This window comes from Stegodyphus dumicola, chromosome 7 (assembly GCF_044657685.1).
Source record: "Stegodyphus dumicola isolate Sdum_Otavi_A_Nest chromosome 7, ASM4465768v1".
Classification (NCBI taxonomy): Eukaryota; Metazoa; Arthropoda; class Arachnida; order Araneae; family Eresidae; genus Stegodyphus; species Stegodyphus dumicola.
Window position 1 is genome coordinate 54460369 of NC_140774.1, and position 18613 is coordinate 54478981.

Genomic DNA, 18613 nt, shown 5'->3' on the forward strand with positions numbered 1-18613 from the left:
GGGTTAATTGTGTGGTAAACATGCTGCAATAATTCAAAATGATAAAGAATAGAAATGTTTCGGATTTTGGTGTATTTCGATGCATGTAAGTAGATAGCTTGCGCATCAAACACAATCTAAACACTAGATTAATTTGTGTTACATAAACACTTCATGGAAAAAGTGATTAAAAATATATTGAATAATTTTGTACATGAAGTGTTTGTATATGAAATCATGAGGCAGCAAACAGTCATTATCTGAGTAGCGCTTGTACATCGTCATCATCATTCCCGAATTTATATATCACCAATAAGTAATCACTATGTGAAATAAAGAGTCTATTGTTCCTCTTGTGATGTTACGTCACAGCTCAAATAATGTCTGTACTGTTATGTCATATTTTCCAATAAAATATAGTAATTTACTTATATTCAATATAGTGAATCTGTTTTCTATTTTACTTAGGTGGATTATCTTCTTCAAATGAAACTTGGTGGCGGTATGATATGGTCAATCGAAACAGATGACTTTCGAGGAAATTGCCACGGATTTCGATATCCTCTACTGCGAGCTATCAATGAACGTCTCAATGGCAGATCTGTGCCACATCATAGAGAAAAGGATTTGGAAAAAGATAATTCCATCTCACCGACGAAGTTCATCTCAAGTTCTTCCCCTATGCCATCTAGCACAAGACGTCAGACCGCGTCCACAAGGACAGCAAAGGCAACTACAGAAAAACCTCAGGATAACGATTTGCCTTGTCCTCGCACTGGTTATTTCAGGCATCCAGATAATTGTAAAGTCTTCTACTTCTGTCAAGCAATAAATACAGCGAAGGGTATGGGTTACCAAAGATTTGTTTTCAAATGCGGTGCCGGCACCGTATTCAGTGAAACACTGCGCATATGTACATTTCCTAATAGCGCTCCCGGATGTTCTTAAAATAAAAAATTAGATATTTTGCAGCAAATGTTTTACCTTTATTTCTCACTCTACATTGACAACGGGAATATAAGGACATAAATTAGTGTATAAATATGCTACATATTTTTACATACTTAAGTAAGAATAAAAAATATGTCTTAACGACAAGAAGTTAAAATTTATTATCATAGAATTTAGAAAGCAGATGTAAGGGAAGCACACCAGTATGAGAGGATTAATATGTAGTATTACATAATTAATATGTACACCAGTATGAGAAGATATATGATTAATATGTAATTATTTGTAAACACTCTACATATTGATTCACATGTAGAGTGTTTACAAATAATAAAGCGAGAAAGACAAAACATTTTAAAGCTACCTTCATTATATAAAACGAACATAAAATAAATGAAGTGATTAAACGAAGGCAGACAATTGGATTATCTGTTTTCAAAGCAATATATACATATACAAATGAAGTACACTAAAATTATATTTCTGAAATTTTTGAAAAGGTGCTCTTACAGCAGATTTCCTGAAGGTGGAGAGCTTTTCTATACAACTAAGATTATTTTTACACTGAATTCCGTTTAATTTTTAAGATACTGTAAAACATCCATTTAGAAAGTTTTTGCAGGCATAAAGGGAAATTTCGTTTTAAAAATTGCATGCTGTTCTTCTTATCATATTTTCCTACCTTCGATAAAAATACAAACAACCTCAGCTCTACATAAGTGTTTTTCTTTTATTTCATTATTCCGTGCTATTAAAGAAAGAAGAAAGCCACAAAAACTGTATTATAAGCATAATTACCATCAGAGCGGTGCATAAGTATTTTTTTTATCGGAGGTAAGAGGGGTACTGCGCGTATCTATCTAAAGTACAAGTTAAACTTGTTCACTTTTGTATTCAATAAATGTAATCAATAAATGTAATTCAATTGTTTTAAATCATAATACTACAGCCTTTACAATAATTTTAGTTTTCTATATCCGGAAAATAATGTACAAAATATTTATAGTTTTAAACTGAAAAAAGTAATAAGTTTTTAAGAGTACAATTAAAATAAACAGCTTTGGAAATGATAAATAATAACGTAAGCAAAACGAAGATCTTATACTAACTTAAAAGCATTTTTAATATCCTAATTTTCTTGCGTTTATAAAAAAAATCATCAATAATTTTTTGAAATTTATTTTATTACTTAACTCATGCTCTTAAGATAATTTGACAGTTTTTTTAGCCAAATTAAGGCTCTTATACAGATTTTTAAGCTTACCGTAGTTTCCTTCACGTTAAGTGTGACAAAAGTGACTGTAGACTTTAAAAATATTCCTGACATAGTTTAAAGTTTTCTAATGTAGATATGGTAGAAGAAAACTGTATTCTTGAATTATATATAGAAGATCTTATAGCTGCTTTAATCTCCATAATTACTATAGTATTTTTTAAATATATGCAAAAGATATTTAAACATTTTTAGAACGATTTCGGGGCTACGTATAACTATTTCCCTTATCGTGATTTCTTTAACAGAATAGCTTTTCGTAAATTTTCTAGTGGTACTGATTACCATTCCTTTTCAACTACATTCCAGTGTCCATTACTAGTGATGGTTTAGCACTTACATCTCTTTTGAAGAGATCAAAAGCACAATAATCCATAGGTGAAACGCCAAGGGACTTCGCAGAAATACGTTGAAAATGCATATAGTAGCACCTCACAATAAGGGACACCCACCGGACTACACATTTCTGTTCCTTAAATAGAAGTGTTCCTTCTGCAAAGAGTACATACTAAAAAACTTGCCTTTGAAATATCAAAAAATTACTAACAAAGAGTATTTCTCTACCTCTGTCTTATTTCTGAAAATTTTTTTAATGTCCTTTAAATAGAGTGTCCCTTAATAAAATGTAAATACATTAAGATCCCTATTTAAAGAAAACGGGACGAATGGAATTGTTCCTTAAATACAGATGTCCCTTATTGGAAGGTGTTCCTTACAGGAAGTACTACTACTTTGTATACAATGCCTGTATCAGTATTAATTTTTTCAAGGAATGCAGTGGTACTTTTCGAAATATGGTTTGCTGTTTTATCTGAAGGAAGTTTTACTTTAGTGGAAAGTCAATAAAATAAAGAAATGGAATTTCTTCTGTAAATATCAGACGTAAAAGTTTCCCCTGAGAGAAAGTTGAGTTGATTTTAACAATTTTCTCTCTCTTCTAATTTTTCATTTTCCATTGTAAAAGATCCTGAGGCGAGATCCTCACTCGCCTCACAGTTGTCACGGCTGTAGTTAGAACTGATTTAACGTCTTCCCATTTTTCTAGTCCTCCTTTTTATATATACGCGTTGTATATTTTTTTAACATGTAGCTTTACTCGTTTGCTCGAGCAAAGTTATTTGCTCGTTTTTGAGAGAAGGCAGATAATAACAATAATTATTAGAACTCAGTTTTATATTATGTATTAAGATACGGAATACTTTTACATAAACCATACTTTAAATTTCTATGATAAAGATTTCGAATATAACATTCAGTCTCAGTTCAATAATTAGATAAAACTAAACTGGTAAGTGAAAACATTTAGTCTTAGCAAGGAATAAAATCGCACAATACTAAATATTGTGCTGCGTGAAAAAGAAGAAAAAAGAATATGAGCTCTGAAAAACCATACTTTAAATACTTTATTTAACTAAATAACATATAAAATACAGAGTTCTGACAAAACGAACAAACCTTAAGTTACAACCATATCTTTTCCCGAAGAAACAACCTTGTTAAGAAAGATAATGGTCATTATATTAAAACAAGCTGACAAAATATTCTCTATGCAGACTACTGTAAAAGTTATATTGTTTGCCTGTATGATTAATACTTACTTTTTAAAATAAACAAATGTATTTTATTATACTGTTTAATATTTTTAAGGGTATCTTGAGACTTAGTTTTAATAATAATAAAATTTACGCATGATTAAAATCAAAGAGAAAACAAAGGACAGTGAAAAGAAAACAGACAGTTAAAATTGATTAAATTTGAGACAGATTTTTAATACATGATTACAGTATCTTTAAATTAAAATCTTCCTAAAATGGTGAAATAAAGTGTTTTTGAAAAAAAAAAAAAAAATAATAATAATAAAATGAGCTACTAAGCTACTAGAATTAAGTTTCAATTACAAACGTTAAATCCCATTTAAAAATTTAGTTTAAAAATAGCTGGTCTTTTAGATTACGATTTTAAGCAGTTAAATATGTAGATTATTTATTTTATCTTAAGGCGGATTCATATGCAAATTTATTATATTTATGAATATTTCACTACTAATACAACACATGCGCATTAACATAATGTATTATCAAAAATATTTAAGACAAAATAATATCAATTCTGGGAAATTAATTCATTGAATATTCTCATCGATGTAACAAAGATACGTTTATCATAGAATAGGGTCTACCGTTTGTTTTTATATAAGACTTCAAACACATTATGTCAGCATTGTTTTTGACATAGGAAACAGACACATGCTTAGCGATGCTTACATACTGATTTATTTTTGCTTTCTCAAGACGGTTGTTCTTCACACAACATCTATGTCATGTAAAATAAGAAGAATTCATTCGTGGTCGACATACTATCCGACTGCGAATGCTTTCTGTGCAAAAACCCTTACTTTATGCGAAATTCGCACATCGTAAAAAAATAAGAAATAGGAAGAAAAAAAGCTATAAATATATAGTTATAAGACAAATGTATAGAACGAAATGTGACAGTCAAATATACACTGGTGTATGTTCCTCTTTCACTTCAAAAACTGGATGCAGAAGTTGGATGGACATAAGCATAAAACGGAATGTCATCATAACCTGAAACAAAAATGGCAGAAAGACTGTAAATTAATAATAGTATTTCTGAATCACACAAACAGCTATTTTTGAAAGCAATAATAATATTCATTGCTCTGAAAACTTATAAATAAAGATAAAAATTGGTAATTATATTCATTCAAAATAACCTACAAGATATTTTTTTGGTTTTACAAAAATCTTTTTCTTGAGGAGCTGAATTAGGAACGAACTCTTGATTATATTCTTTTTTCCCTTGTTTTCCTAATTAATTTTTTTGCTCTATCAAAACTGAACAGAAACCTGTTCTGTAAATAAAATAACTTTTAAATGAATTTTTTATAAAGTAACTTATTATGTTGAAAGGCTACTTGTCTTTTTTCTATTCCAACGCAAGTTGTTTTATTATTCTGGGGTCATTTTCGGCATAAATTGATTTCAGCTGCTCTTTTAGAAATTTGTCGAATTTTCCTTTCACTTTTGTAGCAATGTTTAGGAGCAAATCATAATCATCCAGTGCTTGTGTAGTAATGTAATTCTTTCAATAATTAGTATGGCACTATTTCTGATAATTCTTTGTAGAATATCATTTAAAGGGAACTGAAAAAAAAATTGGAACGGTCTTGAAACTTACTGCTTTTTCTTTAACTTCGCTAAATGCTCTGCAGCATCTTCTCGATCATATTTTTTCTGCGCATTTTTATGAAAGCTACAGAAACTGGGCCAAATAAACTTTTAATATTTTTGACGTAAGTAAAGGATATGACCTATCTTCGACATGATCTTTCTTTGTGCGTGGATATAAATCATCACAGTAATAAGCAGCCAAAAGAATTCTAAATTAATAATAATATATCCACTGATATACTAATAAATAAAAAAATTCAATAAAAAATCCCTTAGGGAAGGAGCTTTTGTTATGTGGTTTGCGAATGCCAAAATTTTTAAATGAGCATTGTTGTGATTTAATTAAATCATTTAAATATAAACTCAAGGGCAGAAAATAATAGCGTGCGCGAAAATTCAGAAAAGCATAAAATTAAAAACACATAAACTAATAAATGAAAAGCATAGCAAACAAAAACTCAAATGCAAGCCAAATTAACAATTATAGTTGACATTTGCTTGCGTATGAGATTTGATATAATTGTGCAACAAAAGCTGACTACGGAAACCAAACTAACATTAAAAACAAAAATATTATAAAAGTAAAATTTAAAAGTTGGAAAATTATTCGGTTTTCGTTGGAAAAACTGAAATTAAAACGAAAAAATTTCAACACAGTGGAAAAAGCCAAAATTTCCAAAATGATCAGAAGAAACGTTAATAATTCGGCAAGCTCGTCATTAAGAACTCTTAGATACATCCAAACTATAAAAAAAAAAGAATTTTGGCGGAAAGGGAATAATGGAGTAAAAGGTTAATCCTTGCTTGTAAAAAATTTAAATGGGTAGATTAGAGTTTTACAATTTTGCGGTTAGCATATTATGTCATATAACAGAGTCTACAAATACAAAAATTGCAAATTATACGAAAGAAACACACGAAAATGCTTTTCTAAATAAGACTAAAAATTAAATTTGACAAAGTTCAGCGTGATCCATGTTTCGCACAGACAGGAATGCATTTTAAAGACTTGTCTAGAGAGGTCGTCTCGTAGGCAATTCTCGTTGGCATCTCGTAGGCCCATTGTTGGTTTCTGGAGAAAAAACTGAACTGTTTAGAAAACCTCGAGTAGCAACGTCGCGCAAGTTCATAGAGTCTTCAAAAATTTCTTTACAGGATCCATATGATACAGGAACTTGTTTAATAATATCCCTAATTGTTAAACTAAGATTTCTAAACACTCAATATCTGACTTGATCGACGTATTGCTGAGGAACTGAAGTGAATGATGTATCAGAGTCGGTTCATCGTCGAAGCAATCTCTGCATTCTTCAGACATCTTACAAGACTCAAGAGCTCTTGATTTTAATAACAAGTTTTCTTTAAAAACCTTTTTTGCGGCATTTTAAACATTTTAATTGCAGAAATTATACTGCGGAAAACAAGCCTTAATGCATGTTTTTATGCATGTTGCAAGCCTTTATGCACATTTTCTATTTTTGGAAACTGCCAAATCAAAAATTCTTTATTCATTAACCAGTAATTTATTTGCAAACTGAAAAGGAAATAGTAGAATACCGATTGCTGCCAGATATTGATGAAAGTTGTAACAACTTCTCGAGAACTTCTCAAGCTATTTCTTACATTGTATAATTTATTTAATCATTCCCAATCCTTTTTGATCACAGTAGTATAATAGCCAGGCGAAAAACAATAAACAAATATTCTAATTAGATAAAACTCTTTAACCTTCAGACTGTTGTGTGATACTGAAAAATGGATCAGCTATTTCTATGTATTATTTTATTTCATAGAAGCCTTGAAAGAAAGAATAATAATCCCTAAAGTAGGTTACCATTAAAAGTCAAACTGGAGAGCTTCGAGGTCCTCACTGAAAACTATAATAACTCATAAAATTGACGTCCGTAATTTCCTCAGTCGAAATATGTTAATTATTATGATTATTCCATTTTTATCAAAAGTATTTTAAAGCAATTTAGCTAAGTAGATAAATTTTAGTCTGTATTACGTAATTTTCTCCTTTGACGTTTTTATTTTATATAAACACGTTTAAAATATTATTACAGGTTTCTAGTAGCTGCTGGAAACTATGAAATATGGAAACGCAATTTTTAACCCATTTTTAAAATATTCTTAAGTAGTGAGAAAATAACAATTTAGGTTATCTTATCTTCCTAGAAAACTTTATTTCCAGACTTTGTTCATAATACATTTTAAAAATTTATTCAAAACTCTAGCATGATTGCGGCAAATTGGTTAACTGATGCGTAGCATAACGAATTTTCTATAAACTCATCTCTTATTTCCGGAACTATTACTAATCACAAAACCTCGGCTAAAAAACGTTGAGGTAGCACGTTATTGAAATTACGGCGAATGAGCATAAAAATATACAAGTACTCAAATTAAAATTTGTTTAACCGAAATTAACGTAAATGATAAAAGTTTCAAAATATTTTAATGAGTGAATTGTAATGAAACAGCGAAATTTCCAAAGTTTTCTGGTATATTTTATACATTTACAAAAACATTTTACACAAAACTTCTACCTCGAAAATGGAAAAATGGAAAGATGTACATAGTATTCAAACAATAAGTGGCATCTAATGAAATGAATATTTTCTATCGTCTGGTGCAATTATGTATATATATGTGTAAGCTTCGCCTTATATCCGGTTTGGGAAGACCTAAAAATAATATATAGTTTTAAGATAACTGTGAAAATTTGTTTTCGAGCAACCGCATCTTCTGCAAGTCGACTTTTGGAAATTCTTCTTTTGCATTGAGAGAATAACAAGGCTGAAAATATTTCTTCCTTGATTCCTGAGTGTAAAAGAAATGACTTTTTAAAGAAATTTTGAAATGTACAAAGGAAAAAAGTAGCAATATGTATATAAAATTTATTAAATAAATAAAATGAATTTAAATTAATTATTTAATTTTTTACTATCCCAAATCTGGACCTTTTTATCTAATAAACGTAAAATCGTCCTTTCACATAAACAAATTTCTGAAATTTGCGTTTATTTTAATGAGCATCAACAATATCAGAAATGGAATGAGCGGCCCTGTCTCGATGGAAATAACGGAAAGAAAGATCTAAAAATTTGATAACCTATCTTTAAAAGCTGTTGGCATATACATCGCTGTTTACATATGTGTCAGACAAAATCAGATCTATTATGTACGCAATAAGACACAGCTCTGCCTCAGATTCCCCTTCGTAAGTCGGTGATATTCGATAACCTACACTGTGAGATTCCTTTTTCTGTATATTTAAGTACACTAACAATAGTTTAATCTTTGTATAATAAATTTCCTTTTGCAATGATTAATTTATTAATTTATCGTTCTAGAATAATTGTAATCTAAAACGCACATTTTTTATTTGCATTGTTAAATAGGAAAAAATTTATGTTTTTAATACTTTTAACTTTAAACTTTGATTCATGGTACCGGACAAAACTAACTAAAAAAAATAATCAAATATCAAATAATTCACATTCAAAATCTAATTCATGATATTCATATATCATATCGACATTCTTATAAACATTCGTATAGAAAATCTATAAATCAATCAATCGTATAGTGGTAGTACAATTTAACGTTTAAGGTTTGCGTTGTGAGTAACTTATGCAAAAGGAAATATCAATAACTCCAAATTCAATTAAATTCCATGTTTCTTAAAAGCCTCCCGGCTCAAACAAATGGAGGGACATGACAGACCACAGAAACTACACTAAATTAAACAAATGAAACATAAAATACATATCAAACTCATTTATTAATTTCTAGAATATTCAAACATATGATAACTAGGTAAACTGATCAGTCCCCTACAAATTAACCTTAAGAGGTAAATTAACATATATATCATTTTAAATCTTATACTCATGTTAGGTGTACTAATTTTTTTTAACATTACATAACTCACAATTTAGGCGGTTGTACCACGCGTATATTTAATATAGTATCATTACTCGGTTACAATTTAAATACAAAAGACAGAAAAAAAAATTCACTCACAGGGTGAAGTTCATACATTAAACTCCTATGCCATCATCGACTGATTAATATGGAGTGCTGATAGTTCAACAGATCGTCCTACTCATTTCGTTGACAATTCGAAGAGATCGAGAATGCCATCATCGACGGATTAATACGGAGTTTTAGATAGTTCAACAGCTAGTCCAACTGCTTTTAAATCAGGAACGCTAACGCCTTCAACAAATCAAGACCCAAGGAAGACACAGGAATCAGGATGCTTCTTTTAAATTAGGGAGCAGTCTTTCTCAGGAACGCTAACGCTACAACAAAATCTGTATTAAGGTGACCTCGAGAATGTCAAATTAAAGTTCTTGGGAAAATATAACGAAGCAGCAGCAAAGCTATATTTTGCATAAGCACTTAGACTCAACTCGAGCAAAATTCTCATCAGCTGAAAGCCGACAGAAATTCAAGACCGCCGCCCGCTGGTACACGGCATTCGCGAGAGCAAGACCCGCAAGGGGGTCAAGCCCCCGCCACCCGTTTTCTTCTTACTCTTAGCTTGAAAGAATCAGGAAACAGAATGATCTCTAGCCTGGGGGGAATTGTTATGGAAGATTCTTATGTATTTTTTGTTGTGTATAATTATTGCGTGTTATTTTACTGTGCATAATGTATTCTTAGTTATTATATTATTTTACTGTGTTTAATGAATTTGTATTGAGCTTATTTAAAATTAATGTATAATATTTAATATTGTTAAACTTTACGGCAAAGCTCCCTTAAGTTTGGCAGACTATGTGTTACAGTTAAAAGGGCGCGGTTGTATTTCCGTTTATCACGAGTAGGCTTCTTTGGAGGTTAGAGGTCACTATCCACCTGCATTTTCCTCTTTTCGCGGTGGTTGAAAACACGTGTTTTTCTCGTTAAGAAGCGAATAGTTCTAAGGGGTGGCGATTTTTTGACAGAGTTATAGGTTGGAAACATTCTTCTGTTGCGTGGGAGAGAAAGGGTCTGTCATCTTGTAGAAATTTCTGAGAATTTTAAACGCTATTTATTATCTTTCTTCTAGTTGGCGAAAGGGAGTCCAAGTTTCCTTAAGGTTGGCTAAATTTTTAATTTTAGTGTTGTTTGAGCCAATAGTGATTTTGAGGCGTTTCTTGGTAAGTGTCAACCGTGGTTTCTTAAGCCGTTGCAAGGGAAAAGAAAAGAAGGGAGATTTTTGCGAGTTTTGGTCCAGTTTGAGAGGAGCATTACCCGGCGACCCCTTGGGGAGGCGACCGCTTGGGGAGGTTACGGTTAATATTGCTGATCTCCGTGGCATTGACAGCGGTGACCGGTCCCAGCTCGTCGCGGGCTCCTTGCGGTTAAATTTCGGTGTAATTGGCAAAGGATCTGGAGATAGGTCCAGTGTTTGAATCAGTCTCTGACGTTTTCAAGGGGTGGAAGGAAACTGCAGTTTTTTTGCTCGCGCTGAAGTTCCAGTTTGCTTTCGGAAAATAAGAAAAAAAGAGGGAAGTCGTCATCTCCGGCTGTCAATCTCCTTCCGTTATCTTCAGAGGGTCTTCGAAATCGGGAAGTTGATTGAGTTAAAATGCTGCTTGACGGAGGTCACTGCTGGACCTGTGAAAAGGTCCGGTTCCTGAAAAGGATGAAGATTTGGCAGTTATTGTTTCGGCGATTTGTGACTGGTTCCGGGCAGCTTCCTGTGTCCTCGGATTTCGTGAGTGACTTTATATTTTCATTGGTGCTTTATTTTGATAATTAATCTTTTTAAATTTGGAAATGTTTAATACTAAAGCAAGAGCTGTCATGTTAAGTAGATAAAAATTGAATATTTTTACTATATTTTTAGCTGAGAAGGTTTTTTTTATTTAATGTTTAATAGTCAGAAGTTAATTGAACTAATTGGAGGAAGTGAATCTTTGTTTTAAGGTTTAAGTGCTATGTTCAATATGATTTATTCTAAATTAGCCTCTTATATGAGTTTAATCTTCTTCAGTGTTCCTGTTTAAAATGATTAAGAACTGTGACGTATTTCACTATGATTTTGGTGTTAATGGAATAATGTTCATATTGAGATTGTTATGAAAAGAAAAAAGAAACTATGAGTAACATTTAAAAGATTTTGTAGGGGTAGTCTGGCCAACTATCTTAAATTATAATGTGTGGGAATTTTCAATAAATGTGTTTATTATCTTTAATATTGTATGTTTCTTTTGTGTATTAATTGTGGTCTACTGTAGGTCACCCATGTGATCCTTACGGAAACATGGCTATTTTTATTCGAACCTGGGTACTCATATTGCGGTACTAGAAAAAAATAAGTTTTAAGTGTCGGTGACTATACGATCGGTTTACTGAATTTATTTTGATTTGAAGAGTAAACTTCTTAATTGGGAGATTGTATCTTTCCCCGGTGTTTTGAAGAGTTCTGTGTGGTATTTGAAATGTTAAAGGTTTAAGGCTATCTCTAGATTTAGTATTGAAATTTATGTGTTTTCAGGTTGGATATCTAAATTAGTTTTCATTTAGTGAGAGATAGCGTGTTAAAGATTTTGTTGTGGAAGTGCATTTTCGAGTTTTGTTTTTGTCAATTAATCGTGATTCTACCAAAACACCAGAGAGGATATCTTTCTTTGATGTCTTTTAGAGTTTAAAAGTTTTGATTATGTATGTACAAAGTTTAGTAGTCAGTTTTTTTTTTTTTTTTTTTTTTTTTTTTTTTTTTTTTTTTTTGTCGCGGCACCAAGCAGTCAGTTAAAGAGATGAACAGTTAGATATAAAGATAAATTCTAATTAATTTTTTTCTGCGTAACACATACACCTGCTGTTTTTAAAAGGAAAGAAAAGCGCAGTATAACACACAACAATTTTACCATTTTGTTTTTCAAAGTATGACTGTTTTGTATTAATACTCCTTTTTTAAAAAGAACACTGTCTTTAAAATATAGTACCTGGTACAGGTGGAAAAATAAAGCCGGGATGAGCGAGACGTGGATGTGGTCCATGTGGTAGAAGAGGTGGCCCAGGAACAGCAAGTGTTGGATCCATACCTGTATAAATTACTTCAAGAAATTAAACCAAACTTGAATTTTAATGTACGCAAAGCATAAATATATTTTCTGAGACATACGTGTTAGCATAATACAAAATAAATAAATGAACGAATCAGTCAATTTTGTGTCTACAGCAGATTTTTTGCCGTATTATAAACTCCCGTATAGAATTATCTGCACGTTAGGTTTAGAAACAATAAATTTCATTATATCAAATTTGAGTGTACCTTTTAAATTATCTGCTAAATAAATTGACGCGTAGAATGGAAATCTAAAACCTTTTTATAATGCAAATATTTTAATCAGTTTTACTCAGTATAGGAAAACCAACCAAACAAACAAAAACATAAATTAGGAAAAATAACCAAGCTGCTCATTTATCAAAAGGAAATACTTAAGACACAAATTATGATTATGTAATACTACATTCTGATATTACAATCATTTAAAACAGTTATTGTCATCACAGTTCTTACTCAGGCCAATTCCATAAAGTTGCAGTAAATAAACGATAAAATAATAATAATAATAAGCAATAAATATTCCTTAATTATCAGTGAAAAAAAAATTAACAGGTCAAACTCTATTTGCATGCAGGCGAACAAATACGTCGGTGGTTAAAAGAAAAAAAAACTTAGTTATTAAATAGCATTTTTCAAAAATAGCAGAAACCTTGTTTAAATGCAATATGCTCTTCTATTATCAAATAATCATGTAAGCTTTAAAATAATAATCAGAATGACTCGGCTGTTTGTTATAACATGCATCATGCATATTCTGTCCTTCTAGCCGTTTATTAGAACACTATGATATTAGTAACATTAATTTCATTGGTAATGTTTTGATTCAAATTGTCCCTTGTCTTAGAGCGAATCGTCCAATATCCTAGGATGTACAGAGCAAGATTCCAGTGTTCTAAGTAATCAAATGTTTTAAGACAACAGAGTACAGCCTAACCCAGGAAGCACACCATTGTCAATGAAACCAACTGTATTGACAGGAAAAGGCTCCAACAAACAGCCAGGAATATGGAATAGCATGTTCAACTATGCCTTCAGAAGAAGAGTAGAACATTTGGATCATGTATGAGAAAGATTAGCAATTTTTCATAGATGTTTTGCATTGAAAGTATAATAAACTATTGCCAACTTCATTCATATTCAAATAAGCAAACTATAAAGACTATCATATTTACTTGAATTACTCTATGAAATTTACTGGACTCCGGATTACTTTATAAAAATAGGTACAGAAAAATGGGAAGATTGCCAAAAATAATAACAATCAAATTTTCCAAATGCTATTTAAAAATGAGAAAAAAAGCAAAATATTTGAAAATATTTCAGTTTTAATACTAGGCAGGGTTCCCAAACGTTTTAGAGTAGAGACCACATTTTAGGTGCTTGGGCCGTATTGCGACCCTAGATTCTCAGAAATAATATGCATTTTATATGTTTGGACCCCTGTTATGCAATTTTTCAGCAATCTTGCGAACCGAAAAAATATTTCTGCAACCCCAAATTAGGTCGCGACTACTAGTTGAAGGCCACTGCTATATACTAGGTCATTGGCCTCGAATTGCACTTGTTTCGCACCTGTATACAAGCAAAAATTGCATAAAATACTTTTTAATAAGCGTAAATCCATAAAGCTTTATGTTCAACTAACAATTAGCATAATATTATCGACTAATTTCTCTCATTTCTGAGACACCTCCATTCTCTACAGCGAATGCAAATTAACGTAAAACAAAAAGAGGAAAAGGAACTAGCAGTTCTTATTAAGTGCTGATTTAATTGTATGGCTGATTAAAAGAAAATTACAGTTTATCGTGTATTTGAATAAAAAAAATCGCACTATAATTTGAAAAGGAAAGTTACCAGTTTTAAAATGGAATTATTTAAAATAATTGGATATTCGCTTGCAAAGTGGCTATTTCCAGAATAAAATTATTATAAAAAATATTTATAAATGCAAATAAAGGTACTTATTTCATTAAGAGTTATATTTCTGAGAATACAATATGTACAGTTTTAAATTCTAAACAGTTTTGTTTAGATTATTTCTATTCTTACATTTCTATTGGTTTGCCTCAGGTAATCCAGAAAATACCTTAACTGAATAAAAACTTAAATGCAACAGCCCGAAATTTTAGAACTAAGTGTTATCAAAAAACAATTTAAATATCGATGTGCAATAGTTCGAATTTAATGCATAGTTGGAAAAATTTCACAACTTGAAGCATAATAATCATTTTTACAATAATGCTTGCTATGCTTGTTTTATGTACTTGCAAAGTAGAAAACATTAGCACATTTGATTTTAAATATATAAAATTCCAATATACCATTATTATCGAAGACTATAAAGCAAGATTTCTAAACTCTTATTTAATTTAAAAACTATATTAATAAATGTAATTTATTAGAAAAAAGGAAAACTGTTTCACCTTCGGCTCCAGGTGCCATGGGCATGAATACATACTCTTGAGGATATGGCTCATTTTTATCGGGTAACCTACCCAATTTATTTGGTTGGTACTGAGGATAATGTGGAGGATGTGGAGGTAAACCAACCTGCAAATGCAAAGAAGTTTTCAAAATTCAAGATCTTACAAATTTATGAATATGAATAAACATAAAATGAAGCAAAATATTGTGGAATAGCTAATATTTATAAGAAATGTTACAAAATGCATTTCGCAGAAGACAGACTCAGAAGAACAGTCTACCTTATACAGAGATCATTTACTATGAGACTAATATCTGAAGCTAAAATGTTGAAAGTTCTGCAATATCAGGCGCTAAAATGAGGATACCAATATGAAATCAAATGTTATTATTCGTCAGTTTTATTAATATTTTTGCCACTAGTTTAATCAATAAGTAATGTTTCTAATGCGATATATTATGAAATTTAGTTACAGAAATCCTTTCTCTATGTTTGAAGTACTACATCGCTTGTGTCAGACAGGCGTTTACAGGTGTAACTGTCTGGGGCCTTTTTACGTGGCCCTCGTTCGCTCCTCTTATCACGCAAGATGGAATCTTGGCAAACTCGGGTTATGCTTAACTGCTGAGTAATCATTTACACGCCTTCGTGTGCTTTGGTGTTCCTATAGAACAATGCTCTCTTTCAAGCGGATGATACGGTACTCCATCAGTCCTCTGTTTATTTTAAACAAAATTCTTATTTACAATATCAATATACAGAGATTAGAATTATTATTTAGAATATTTTTTTAGAAATCAAATATAAAAAATTATCTCATGCTAAGAATTATATCAGTACAGCAATACTCTTTATTTTAAATAACACATATTAAAATTTTGAGCTGCCAAATATAGAATATTATGCCATCGGCATTTTTACTTTTAACCTGTTTGAATTTTCTATACTTAAAAAATCACTTCTCATGCTAGAGCCAAACGAGTGTAAACCATTATGGGTTGCTAGTTTAGCAAAAGGGTTTGCTATTAAATGGATTACAAAATTTCCAATCGCTACTAATTGGTGTTTATATTATACACGTTTTTTTCCAGAAGTCAGGTATTCTTAAAACCGAGCATTCCCAGTCTCCACTATAAAAGAAACCTTTTATAAACAAAATGGTTTTGTACCTTTGATAAATTTAAATCTAGAAAAATTCTATTTGGATCAGATTACCAAATGCAGCAATTTTCTCAAACGAAAGATCGATCATTTGAAGAATTACATAAATATCATTATAATTGTGAAAGAGATTGCATTACTCGTTAGCATGCTTGTAAGACTTGCACTAAAGGCAATTAAGGGACTTTACTTTCAGTATGGTTGGTTCTCAGAAGAATCATTCATCACCTGCGTTATCGGATTTCTGTGAAAATATCAAGAACACTACTGATAGGAAATATTATTTACATCGATTAATAAAACACTTTTGGTGCGCATCCCTGACAGCACTTTGATTAATTGAATTAGATAGGTGAGAAATGGATGTGTTAACTGTTTCAACAACAACTTAAGAGTGGAAGTTAGACAGAGGAACCAATGAAATATTATTTATTCAGCCAATACCTCAAACGGATATTCTAGGAAATCTATCTTGGGACTGCTATTATATCTACCATGATAATGACATATGTCTTCTCCAGTCTGTGTAACAGTACGGCTGTGTTCAGGAACGAGGATAATTAATAAAATATTAAACATAATTTTAAGGAAAATATTTGAAAGAAGTAATTTTAAAAAATCGAATTGTGAAAAATGCGAATAATGAATATAAAATAAATATAAATAGTAAAATATGAAATACAGTTAATTAAAGTAATAAAAAATGCATCTGAAAACTTCAAACTGCTGTCTAACACCTCGAAGACTGAGTTAAAGGTTTTAAGATTATTACAGATTTCAAAAGGCTAAAAGAATTATTTTAGGAGTGAAGTTGCAGTGTTCCCGAAGTGTTATATTCACTTGGTGCCACTCCGTATGTGGATGCTTGTGTCGTGTCGCCATCTGTTAACACCAATGAGAAGTCAGCAGCATTTGGGTTTCTTACGCCCTTGAATATGATAAATGACCTTAGGATTCGATCCTGCGTCAATTACGTGGCAGTCTAATCCCGTGCCGTTATCGCAAAAGTAATAAAAAATTGCTGTATGTTCTGATGTTCGAAATGCTTTATAGTGCGTGCGTTTAATTGGCTCTCGAGAACCTTACAAAATCATAACATCAAAAGAAAAATGACGTTATTGTTTTGCAAATTAACTCATATGTGGCGATGTGGGCTTATTTAACAAAGAAAATGCTTACGTTAAAGGAAAGGTCTTGTTGATTAGAACTTTACCCAGTGGACGAGCTGTTCTGTCAATGGCGAAAAGAAAGCAAGATTTAAATATTCAAAACGTAAATGAACATTTGCTTCATTTGATCACTTGCGCACGAAGTTTGCAACAAGTAGTTCTATCAAGTGGAAATTACTTTCTATTCTGTTAGGACGCGAAATCCACGAATTCAAAACAATAAACTTCTCGAAGAAGTTTCTTCGAGTTGTTTAGCGAAAGTAAAAAAGGAGAAGCTTTTAAATATTTTTCAAGTTTCATTCTTAACAGTAAAAAGTGTTATTAATTAGTGCATTCTTGTAATCTGTAACGCACAAATATTAGAAGCAATGGAGACTGCAAGCTGAATGTAACTATTAAATTTCTGTTATCTCAAATGCTATACCTTTCCTAAGGAAAAGTCTTGGGGATATGTTCGGGCAGTATCACGTATAAAAACAAATATGAGCTTAAGAACATGACATTAAAGTCAAAATTTATATGAAATGGAGGATTCGGAATAGCGATATGTAGAAAAAATATTATACTTGTGTGCAAAATTAAAAGAATTTGCACATTATGTTATATTTCTACAGAACTACACAGGTTTTAATGAAATTGAGTATGAACATACCTCTAGCCATATATATGATATCGAACTGAAAATGAGCCTAATATGGGGTAGAGTCCCCTTTTACAGACACACAGGTCGCGCGCTGTGTGGACATGAGGCAGTTGAGGAGTCCTTGTAGTAGGCGATCCCACTCCTGCAGCGAGATAGTTTTGTCGGAGAGAGATGGTGAGATGAAATTGCGCTCCCAACAGAGCCCAGACAGGCTGTATAGAATTACGATCAGAAGATCTGGCTGTCAGTACATGTGGAAAATATCCTCCCTTTCCAGATAATTGGCGATAGACTGAGCACTATGAGGGCAAACACTGGTGTCCAAAAACAGTAACCCAGGATCAACTGCGCCTCTGAAAGTCAAACACATGTCTCTAAGTACTCCTCTGTATAGCCCATTGAAGTCAGGGAGCCTTTCTCAAACACATGCAGGGTGTGCAGCCGGGCAAGATAAGGCCTGCCCATACCATTACATCTCTACCACCGTAATAATCTTTTACCCTGATGAGTGAGGGATGAAATTATGTCCCAGGCTCTCCAGATACAGATACGCCGAGAATCAGTGTCCACTCTGAATCTCCACTCATCTGTAAAAAGACCGTTCTATACCGAAATGTAGTCCAAGGCGCATGTTGCCTGTATCACGCCTAACGCGCTGTCTTGTGCGCTGCAGCGAGCGGAGCGTAAACAGTGGATCTTCTGGCGTACAGTTCTATCTCACGAAGCCTTCGGGCAACTGTAGA

General features: G+C 31.8%; 2 protein-coding genes across 4 annotated transcripts in view; one reads left to right on the forward strand and one right to left on the reverse strand.

Annotated features, from left to right (window-relative positions):
- Nucleotides 1–955, forward strand: part of LOC118187483 (chitinase-3-like protein 1) — a 38099-nt gene extending 37144 nt beyond the window's left edge. The window contains exon 9 of the mRNA XM_035357720.2: nt 448–955. Within this exon, the coding sequence (XP_035213611.1) occupies nt 448–927 (480 nt within the window). The 3' untranslated portion in view covers nt 928–955. The remainder of the gene's footprint in view (nt 1–447) is intronic.
- Nucleotides 956–3588: 2633 nt separating this feature from the next.
- LOC118185024 (putative RNA-binding protein 46) overlaps nt 3589–18613 on the reverse strand; it is a 113219-nt gene continuing 98194 nt past the window's right edge. For all 3 annotated transcript variants that reach the window (XM_085820228.1, XM_085820227.1, XM_085820226.1), the window contains exons 5-7: nt 14896–15022; nt 12345–12443; nt 3589–4791 (exon numbers count right to left, since the gene is read on the reverse strand). In XM_085820228.1, the coding sequence (XP_085676354.1) occupies nt 4733–4791; nt 12345–12443; nt 14896–15022 (285 nt within the window). In that variant the 3' untranslated portion in view covers nt 3589–4732. The remainder of the gene's footprint in view (nt 4792–12344; nt 12444–14895; nt 15023–18613) is intronic.